This window comes from Chiloscyllium plagiosum, chromosome 1 (assembly GCF_004010195.1).
Source record: "Chiloscyllium plagiosum isolate BGI_BamShark_2017 chromosome 1, ASM401019v2, whole genome shotgun sequence".
NCBI lineage: Eukaryota > Metazoa > Chordata > Chondrichthyes > Orectolobiformes > Hemiscylliidae > Chiloscyllium > Chiloscyllium plagiosum.
Genome location: NC_057710.1, coordinates 59584633 through 59596030, shown reverse-complemented (window position 1 = coordinate 59596030; position 11398 = coordinate 59584633). Strand labels below are relative to the sequence as shown.

The 11398-nt window shown below is 43.1% G+C and overlaps 1 protein-coding gene across 3 annotated transcripts in view; it reads right to left on the bottom strand.

Moving 5' to 3' along the window:
• The window catches only part of LOC122548705 (kinesin-like protein KIF24), a 125365-nt gene that overhangs the window by 48728 nt on the left and 65239 nt on the right, over positions 1 to 11398 (bottom strand). For all 3 annotated transcript variants that reach the window (XM_043687515.1, XM_043687514.1, XM_043687516.1), the window contains one exon: positions 9995 to 10082. In XM_043687515.1, the coding sequence (XP_043543450.1) occupies positions 9995 to 10082 (88 nt within the window). The remainder of the gene's footprint in view (positions 1 to 9994; positions 10083 to 11398) is intronic.

The window sequence follows — 11398 nt, the reverse complement described above, 5'->3', positions numbered from 1 at the left end:
GATCTCTGTAACAGACCCTGGGATCTCTGTAACAGGCCCCGGGATCTCTGTAACAGGCCCCTGGGATCTCTGTAACAGACCCCGGGATCTCTGTAACAGGCCCCGAGATCTCTGTAACAGACCCTGGGATCTGAGGAAAGACTGAGGCACTTGGGGCTGTTTTCACTAGAGAAAAGAAGGTTTAGGGGTGACTTGATTGAGGTGTACAAGATGATTAGGGGGTTAGATAGGGTCGACAGTATGAACCTTTTCCCGCGTATTGAGTCGGGTATTACAAGGGGGCATAGCTTTAAATTAAGGGGGGGTAGATATAGGACTGATGTTAGGGGTAGGTTCTTCACTCAGCGAGTCGTTAGTTCATGGAATGCCCTGCCAGTGACAGTGGTGGACTCTCCCTCTTTATGGGCATTTAAGAGGGCATTGGTTAGGTATATGGAGGATAGTGGGTTAGTGTAGTTTAGGTGGGCTTGGATCGGCGCAACATCGAGGGCCCAAGGGCCTGTACTGCGCTGTATACTTCTATGTTCTATGTTCTATTCACCCAGTTAGAAAATGAACAGTGCCTAAGATTTCAATTGCCAAGGAAATTTTTAATTTTCAGAATGCAATATTGCATGCGAGTTAATTGAAGTATTAATTATTTCCCTTGCATTATAAAACTGAATGCTGCAAAAGACAATACATACAAAATAATAAAGTGTTTCCTAATTCAATATCCTTCAAAGGTTGTTGATAAGAATGCTCCACCAATTTATGATGCAGTAATAAAGGAGTTTAGTATCATGTACTGAACAAGTTAAGAAACTACAATCATTGAATGTCATTGCAAACTGAATAGATGTTATCTTCAAGGACACAATACCTTTGGCTTAAATATAGATGACCTTTCACAATGGAAGGTATAATTGCTTTTGTACCTGTTCAGATCACTATTTTGCTCTCAATCCACAATAACACACTCAAACCTTCTACTTGTTCTTTGCATTTGTCAGATCAGCACCCTGGGCTTTTTAGACAAACCACACCACTCACTAAAATTGCTCTTTCATTAGCTGACAGGAAGCATGGATCAAATGAATGGAAATGGACAATGCATAATACTTGTACTAGCATTCTTTATTATGGGGTAGACCATTTAGGACAGAGATGGGGAGAAACTTCTTCACCCAGAGAGTGTTGGCTGTGTGGAATGCTCTGCCCCAGAGGGCAGTGGAGGCCCAGTCTCTGGATTCATTTAAGAAAGAGTTGGATAGAGCTCTCAAAGATAGTGGAATCAAGGGTTATGGAGATAAGGCAGGAAGATGATACTGATTAGGAATGATCAGCCATGATCATATTGAATAGCGGTGCAGGCTCGAAGGGCAGAATGGCCTACTCCTGCACCTATTGTCTATTATCTATTAATCATAGAATAGAATTTTAGAATCCCTACAGTGTGGAAGCAAGCCATTTGACCCATCACAGCCACACCACACTGACCTTCCGAACAGCATCCCACCCAGATCCAACTCCCTACCCTATCTCTATAAACCTGCATTTCTCATGGCCAATCCATCGAGCCTGCACATAACTTGACACAATTGTCAATTCAGCATGGCCAATCCATCTAACCTGTACATCTTTGGACTGTGGGAAGAAACTGGAGTACCCAAAGGAAACAAACACAGACATGGGAAGAATGTGCCAACTGTACACAGACCATCACTCAAAGGTAGAATCAAACCTGGGTCCACTGTTACACTGTGAGGCAGCAGTGCTAACCGCTGAGTCACTGTCCCCTTTACTGGTTAGTTTTCTCTATTGGTTACAGTTTTTGATGAAACTATAATCTGTTTGTATTTTTATGGCGTTTTTGTTTTTATGGTGTGCTGAGTAACTATAGACCGGTCAAATGTTATCCGCAGCACATATGCAGACATTTAGGGGAAGTTGAGCCAGATATCATATTTGTGAAGTCCTTAGCATGTGTGCAGTGAATGCTCACTGGAAGTACTGAGAACAGGTGATCATGCCATCAACCAGCACATAAAGCCAATTCGATACCACCAGTGCCATTCGTAATATTAAGAGCTCAATATTCCAGCTCACATCCTCTCTCAACCATGCACAGCTCAACTCATACTCAAGAGAACAAAAATATGCCTTACCAATGATACTTAGAAAGGATAATTAGTTATTTGCAGGTCAGATGTGTTTGATATAATGTGCTTGTTGCATCTATTGTGTAAGTGTTTGGTACTCCATTATTGTTTAAAGTTGCAAACATTTGCAGTGAGTATTGTGGCACATGTTCAAGAAATTCTTCTCAACCATGGTCGCAGTTTTGGAAATCCCCTTGACTTAGAGAATAAACAGAGGCTACATGGAGTAAGACAAACTGTTGAATGAGAGCGAGGAATAACTCTCAAAAAGAGGACACATCCAACCAGACTGTTCAGAGAACATTCTTTTAACCTGAGCCTCATGGAGCGACAGTGTGTCAGCACAAGGATCATTATCCATGGAGGTAAAGGTGACTGCAGTGATATATTATTGTACATCTGACTGATTCCAAGCAGGAACTAGAGATACTTAAGACGTTTCACAGTTTAATGTAAAGAAGGTCACTGAGACACAGTACTCAGTGACATCCATGCAGCAACGCATTGCCCCCATTAGCAGCTCCAATAAAAGAACATCTGTCATGTACAAGTCAGACATAAGACAAGCCAATAGGCCACATCCACCTCCTCAGAGGTCACAAATATAAGTTGGTGAAAACAGAAATTTGATCAGTGGTAACTCCATCACTAGCAAAAGTCCAGGTATATGTCTTTTAGAGCATGATGTAAATATTGGCCATGAGGTCTGATATATAAGCCTCTTTTCATTTTTGGCAAGATAGGCTTTTGACCCTTTGCTGAACATATGGCCTCCATTGTGTTCCTACCCATTATCCTTCAGTTCTGTTCCAGCACCCAGGGCATTACCCTTCCTTAGGGATGTTTCTTATCACAACTGAACCAAAATCCGAGAAGCATGCTCCCTTCATCAAACACAGCATTCTTTGTGCTCAGATAGTCCCCAGCTGTGCTCAAAACTCCTGCAGAGCCAGAGCACTGCTTGACCGCTCTCCCTGAAATTTGCAATAACCTAATGGCACCCAATTCCCTTCTGTGTTTTCATTTCTCATGGGGGACCATGAATTCCCTGGGGTGGCTATGATTGGCTTCTTATTCTATTACACATGCTTGTACCTTGTCTGCCTTTGCATGTGTACACCCATCAAATCCACAATGCCCCACAACAGGCTCTGAACAGGCTCACGAATAACCTTAATTGCAGTGGATAACTGGTCACTTGGAGCAGTGGGGTCACACAACCTCATCACCATAGTGCAAATCACCTGCACTGAAAGCAGCATCAGAAAATAGACATTTTCATCCTCACTGAACATTGTTTTGTTGTGGAGGCTGAAAATTCATCCCATTAACTCTACCTCTCTGTCCATAGATGCTATCCAATCATTTTTCAACATTTTATGAAAGAATCTGAGATGCTCCTACATAACTTCCACTTGCTGTAAGATATCCTCAAAGTTGCATCAACACACCCTCAAGTAAAAACAGTACATGGCACCAATAAAAAGTAAGAAATTACATGAAAATGAAGCACTGAACTAATAATCCACAGAACCAGGCTAATGCTCTACAAAAATGGGTTCAAATCCCACTATGGCAGATGGTGACATTTGAATCTAAATCTGGAATTTTTTTTAAAAAAACCTCTTCTAATGTTAACCATGAAACCATGGTCAATTACTGTAAAAACTATCTGGTTCATTAATGTTCCTCAAGGAAAACCTGGCCTACGTTCAGCTCCAGATAGCTGCCTGTGGCCTTTCCTGATCCATTGCTCTACCAACCCCACCTTACCCCCGACCATGGTTCTTGAGTCACGTCCATGATCTCCACACTATTGCAGTCTGAACAGCAGCCACCTGGTGGTACTCAGAAGTGGCATTCCCACCATTTAAGGGGTAAAAGCTCCACATGATTGAGAGACACAAAATTATATCAGGCTCCCAGAAATAGCCAAGATGGCAATGCTCTCTGGTGTCTGCACTAAGTTAATTGCATCCAATTCTGGCATTGCTAGTTAGGAATGGATTTAGGGAGGATTTAGAGTAGCTGCTGAAGACCTTTTGATGTAGGAAGATTCATTCATGGATTGTGGGCATTGCTGGCTGTGCCAGTATTTATTGCCCATCCCTAATTCCCAGGGGGCAGTTAAGATTCAACCACATCGAATCTGTGTTCTGGAGTCACATGTATACAAGACCAGATAGGGGCAGTAGATTTCTTCCCCTGGAGAACATCACTGACGGATTTTAACAACAATCAGTTGTGGTTACATGGTTAATTATTAGGTAAGCTTTCTAATTCTGGATTGGAAAAATTTCTGGCTGTAACGGCTGCTCCTTTTTTGAAGTATTTTAGGTGTTGGAGGTGATTTCCTTGAATTCCATGAGCAGCAAATACTGTTTTACATGCTGTTGCATTTTTTTTCTCCAAAGTTCCAAAGCAAAGTCAAAACAACAGCACTTTTAAAAGGGAGAGGAACAGACAGTATAGAGCAGATGAATGCATGGCTGAGGAGCTGGTGTATGGGAGAAGGATTCACATTTTTGGATCATTGGAATCTCTTTTAGGGTAGAAGTGACCTGTACAAGAAGGACGGATTGCACCCAAATTGGAAGGGGACTAATATACTGGCAGGGAGATTTGCTAGAGCTGCTCAGGAGGATTTAAACTAGTAAGGTTGGGGGTGTGGGGGGGGGGGGGGGGGGGGCAGGTGGACCCAGGGAGATAGTGAGGAAAGAGATCAATCTGAGACTGGTACAGCTGAGAAAAGAAGCAAGTCAAACAGTCAGGGCAGGCAGTGATAAAGCAGAGAACAAGGTAGGACTAATTAATTAAAGTGCATTTGTTTCAATGCAAGGGACATGGTTAAGAACATAGGACTGGGATATCAAAGCAATTACAGAAATATTGCTCAGGGATGGACAGGACTGGCAGCTTAATGTTCCAGGATACAAATGCTACAGGAAGGAATAGAAAGGGAGGCAAGAGAGGATGCGGAGTGGCATTTTTGATAAGGGATAGCATTACAGCTGTACTGAGGGAGGATATTCCCAGAAATACTTCCAGGGGAGTTATTTGGGTGGAACTGAGAAATAAGAAAGGGAAATAAGAATACCTTATAGGCATTGTATTATAGACCCTCTAATAGAGGGAAATTGAGAAACAAATTTGTAAGGAGATCTCAGTTATCTGGAAGAATAACAGGGTGGTTACGGTAGGGGACTTTAACTTTCCAAACATATACTGGGACTGCCATAGTATTAAGGGTTTAGATGGAGAATAATTTGTTAAGTGTGTACAAGAAAATTTTCTGATTAAGTATGTTGATGTATCTACTAGAGAAGGTGCAAAACTTAATCTACTCTTGGGAAATAAGGTAGGGCAATTGTCTGAGCTGTCAGTGGGGGAGTACTTTTGGGCCAGCGACCATAATTCTATTCGTTTTAAAATAGTGATGGAAAAAGATAGACCAGATTTAAAACTTGAAGTTGTAAATTGGAAAGGCCAATTTTGACAGTATTAGGCAAGAACTTTCAAAAGCTGATTGGAGGCAAATGTTCACTAGTAAAGAGATGGCTGGAAAATGGGAAGCCTTCAGAAATGAGATAACCAGAGTCCAGAGAAAGTATATTCCTGTTTAGGAGAAGGGAAGGTTGGTAGGTATAGGGAATGCTGGATGACGAAAGAAATTGAGGGTTTGGTTAAGAAAAAGAAGGAAGCATATGTCAGGTACAGACAAGATAGGTCAAATGGATGCTTAGAAGAGTTTAAAGGCAGTAGCAGTATACTTAAGAGGGAAATCAGGAAGGCAAAATGGGGACATGAGATAGCTTTTGCAAATAGAATTAAGGAGAATCCAAAGGGTTTTTACAAATACATAAAAGACAAAAGGATATCTAGGGAGCGAATTGGGCCCCTCAAAGATCAGCCTTTGTGTGGAGCCGCAGAAAAAGGGGGAAATACTAAACGAGTATTTAGCATCAGTGTTTACTGTGGAAAAGGACATGGAAGGTATAGAATGTAGGGAAATAGATGGTAACATCTTGGAAAAAAGCCATATTACAGAAGAGGAAGCGCTGGATATCTTGAAACACATAAAAGTGGATAAATCCCCAGGAATGATCAGGTGTACCCTAGAACTCGGTGGGAAGCTCGAGAAGTGATTGCTGGGCCTCTTGCTGAGATATTTGTATCATCGACAGTCACAGGTGAGGTGTGGGAAGACTGGAGGTTGGCTAGTGTGGTGCCACTGTTGAAGAAAGTTGGTAAGGACAAACCAGGGAACTATAGACCAGTCAGCCTGACATCAGTGTTGGGCATGTTGTTGGAGGGAATCCTGAGGGACAGGATGTGCATGCATCTACTACAAACCGAGACTGGAGGTTGGCTAGTGTGGTGCCACTGTTGAAGAAAGGTGGTAAGGACAAACCAGGGAACTATAGACCAGTCAGCCTGACATCAGTGTTGGAGGGAATCCTGAGGGACAGGATGTGCATGTATTTTGGAAAGGCAAGGACTGATTAGGGAGAATCAACATGGCTTTGTGCGTGGGAAATCATGTCTCACAAACTTGATTGAGCTTTTTGAAAAAGTAACAAAGAGGATTGATGAGGGCAGAGCTGGAGATATGATCTATATGGACTTCAGAAAGGTGATCAACAAGGTTCCCCATGAGAGACTGGTTAGCAAGGTTAGATTCATGGAATACAGGGAGAACTATGGTGGCTCAGTGGTTAGCACTACTGCCTCACAGCACCAGGGTCCCAGGTTCAATTCCAGCCTCGGGTGACTATCTGTGTGGAGTTTGCACATTCTCCCAGTGTCTGCGTGGGTTTCCTCCAGGTGCTCGGGTTTCCTCCCACAGTCCAAAGATGTGCAGGTCAGGTGAACTGGCCATGTTAAATGACCCATATCATTAGGTGCATTAGTCAGAGGGAAATGGGCCTTGTTGGATTACTCTTTGGAGGGTCGGTGTGGACTCATTGGACTGTTTCCACAGTGTAGGAAATCTAAAAAAACTAGACATTTGGATACAGAACTGGCTCAAAGGTAAATGGCAGAGAGTGGTGGAGGAGGTTGTTTATCAGACTCGAGGCCTGTGACCAGTGGAGTGCCACAAGGATTGGTGCTGGCTCCACTTCTTTTTGTCATTTACATAAATTATTTGGATGTGAGCATAAGAGGTATAGTCAGTAAATTTGCAGATGACACCAAAATTGGAGGTGTAGTGGACAGCAAAGGTTACCTCAGATTACAACATGATCTGGACCAGATGGGCCAATGGGATGACAAGTGGCAGATGGAGTTTAATTCAGCTAAATGCGAGATGCTACATTTTGGGAAAGCAAATCTTAGTGGGATTTATACACTTATAGACTTAATGGCAATGTCCTAGGGAATGTTGCTGAACAAAGAGACCCTGGAGTGCAGGTTCATAGTTCCTTGAAAATGGAGTCACAGGTAGATAGGATAGTGAAGAAGGCATTTGAATGCTTTCCTATATTGGTCAGAGCATTGAGTACAGGAGTTGGGATGTCATGTTGCGGCTGTACAGGACATTAGTTAGGCCACTGTTGGAATATTGCATGCAATTCTGGTCTCCATCCTATTGGAAAGATGTTGTGAAACTTGAAAGGGTTCAGAAAAGATTTACAAAGATGTTGTTGTGGTTGGAGGATTTGAACTATAGGGAGAGGCTGAACAGGTTGAGACTGTTTTCCCTGGTTTGTCGGAGGCCGAGGGGTGACCTTATAGAGGTTTACAAAATCATGTGGGACATGGGTAGGATAAATAGTGGGTGGAGGAGTACAGAACTAGAGGTTTAGGGTGAGAGGGGAAAGATATAAAAGAGACCTGAGGAGCAACATTTTCACACAGAGGATGGTATGTGTATGGAATGAGCTGCCAGAGGAAGTGGTGGAGGCTAGTACAATTGCAACATTTAAAAGGCATTTGGATGGGTATATGAATAGGAAGGGTTTGGAGGAATTCGGGCCGGGTGCTGTCAGGTGGGACTAAATTGGGTTGGGATATCTGGTTGGCATTGACAGGTTGGACCAAAGGGTTTGTTTCCATGCTGTACATCTCTATGACTTCTATTGAATTCAAATTTCTTCATCTCTCATGATGTGAGTCAAACCCATGTCCCCATAACATTTGCCTAGTTTCTGGATTATTAGTCCATTCAAATAGTCCCAGGGATGAGGGACTTCCATTGTATGCATGGATTGGCGAAGTCGGGGTTGTTCTTATTAGAGTAGAAAGTGATATTTGATAAGATAGTGATAAGATTTAATAAGTGTTCAAAATCATGAGATCTCTAGATGGAGTAGATCTAGAGGAACTGGGTCAAAATCCTGAAATCCCTTCCCTCTGGCCACTGTGGGTCATCCATCAGCACATGGACTACAGAAATTCAAGAAGGCAGCTCATACCACCTTCTCAAGAACAACTAGGGACAGGCGATGGCCATGCCAGCAATACCCAGATCTCACAAGTGAATAAAAAAAACAGTTTGCATTGGTGGAAGTTTAGAACCAGAGGGCAGAATTTAAAGGTGATTGGCAATGAAGAAAAGCTTTATTACCCAAAGAGTGATCATGATGTGAAATTCATTACCTCAAAAGGACGATGGATCTAAGTTCAATCATGATTCTCACAAGACAATCAGATAAATACGTAAAGTGAAATATTTTGCAGAGCAACTGTGAAAGGATTGGGAATGGGATTGCTTTCGCAAGAAATCAGCATGTGCTGAATGGGTGCACTCAGTGCTGTTATCAACCTATGAATTTGATATTTTAACAATGAAGTCTGTTTCATATCACTTGACTTGACCAGCTTTCCAAAACTACTTTCGATTCACTTTCCCACATTGCAACATTAACTATTGTTGTCCTCATTCCGTCAACATGCCACAACCCAAAGGACTAGCCATATTACCGTACATCAAAAACATTTCTGAACTGACAGCCAAACTACTGCGACCACTAGGACTCAACAGCACACGAACCAAAGCCACTCTCAGACAACAACTCACCAGGACGAAGGACCCGATACCCAGCATGAGCAAAACCAATGTAGTGTACAAAATCCCATGCAAGGACTGCACAAAACACTACATAGAACAAACAGAAAGACAGCTAACGATCCGCATCCAAAAACACCAACTAGCCACGAAATGACACGACCAGCTATCCTTAGTAGCCACACACTCAGTTGACAAGCAACATGAGTTCGACTGGGACAACACTACTATTATAGGACAAGCCAAACAGAGAACAGCCAGGGAATTCCTAGAGGCATGGCACTCATCCACTGATTCAATCAACACACACATTGACCTGGACCCAATATACCGGCCACTGCAGTGGACAGCTGGAACTGACAACCAGAAGCAGCAGATACAAATCACTATAAATGCCGGAGGAAACATCACAGATGCGTTTCACAGGAGGCTCCCAAGCACTGAGGAAGTCACCTAGACAGGGAGCGAAACGTCTGCAACACAAATTCCCAGCTCGGCGAACAGAACTACAACAACGAGCATCCGAGCTACAAATTTTCTCCCAAACTTTGAACAACATTAACTATATTTCACAAGTACTTCTTCAGCTACAAAGTCCAATGGGACATCCTGAAGTGGCACAACAAAGGTGCCACATAAAATACAAGTCACTCTTTTGTTTTCACTTCACCCTTGGCTGACTAGTCTCACTGTGTAACACTGCATTAAACAGCGTTTGGAAGGTGATGTGAAATATCGTATAGTTGATACTTGATCAATGCTTGTTAAGTCAAAACTCCCACTGCTCATGTTTATGGAAAGAGCACTGTTAAATTCAATACTTGACATTTTCTTTTTCAAGTACCTCTAACAAGGTTTGCACTGTATCCACTTGAATTTCACGCAATCCCACAATTTGTACTGTATGGTTGCCATCTTCCCTGGCAAACAATCTAGAAATGAGAGTATGTAAAACTCATAAATCAATAAATACAATAACATGATTGCTGACTTCCTAAACAAACAACATTCAACAAATGCCTCTGCAGAAAGGTACTTCAGGGGAGATCCAAGATGGCGGCGACCCAGCAAGTCTGAGTCTACAGTGCTCCTCCCAAGACTTGGGTAAAGTGGGTCACCCACCCCCACCACACTCACCAAATCATTTATAATAACTGTTTAATTTAATTAGTTGTTTAATATTAAATTTAAACAATCTAATCTTTAGTAAAAATGACTAAAGGGAAGGGAGCCCGCAGCTCTCAACAAGCAGGAACCCCTCCCCCACCCTCTCCACTGCAGCTGAGGCGTCCACAGCCGCCCCGGAGAACTTACCTACAGTGACAAGCCTTGTAGAAATGATCTCCGAACTGGATGCGAAGATCGACGCTTTCATCGAAGAATCCCGAAGTCGATGGGACTCACTCTCGGCCGCGCTGCAGAAGCACGACCGAGACATTAAAGAAATCGAGCGCCGAGTTGGAGGGGCGGAGTTAAAGGCCGCGACCTCTGAAACTACAGCGCAATCGGCCATGGATCGGGTCCGGACTCTCGAACAGCGAGTCCGGACCTTAGAGAATTACACTGACGACCTCGATAATCGAGGTTGTCGAAAAAATATTTGTTTGCTGGGCCTTCCCGAATGAAAAGAGGAAGGCCAGCTTACAGCGTTTCCCGAGCAGTGGCTGCCACAGCTTTTAAATCTGGAAGCTGGATCAGGCCAGGTAAGGGTAGAATGGGCCTACCGGGTCGCAATACGCGGGCCCGGCTCGAACCAGCGCCCACGCCCGGTCCTGTTCCGGCTGCAGAGCTACAAGGAGAGGCAGATACTCCTAGAAGCCTCTAGAAATCTTGGAAAAGACCCCCAAGCTATGATCTATAAAGGATCCAAGATCATGTTATTCCAGGACTTTTCCCCAGCTCTGGTCAAAAAGAGGAAGGCATTCAACGAGGCGAAGAAGCGTTTAAGGGACTTAAATATTCAGTACTCCTCACGCTACCCAGCGACGCTATGCTTTAACCATGAAGGATCCGTGTATAACTTCGGATCGCCAGAAAAGGCTAAGGAATTCTTGGACTCTCTTAGATAAACTGTAAGACATAATGAATGTTGGTTTGCCTTTCCCCCCCGCTTTGGTTTATATCCCCCCTTTTTTTTTCTCTTACTTTACTGATTAATATTATCATGGGGGGTGGGGAGAGGGATTTGATGTTCTCCCCCCCCTTGGGGTTGTTTTCTTTTATTATTTTATGTATATATGTGGGATGT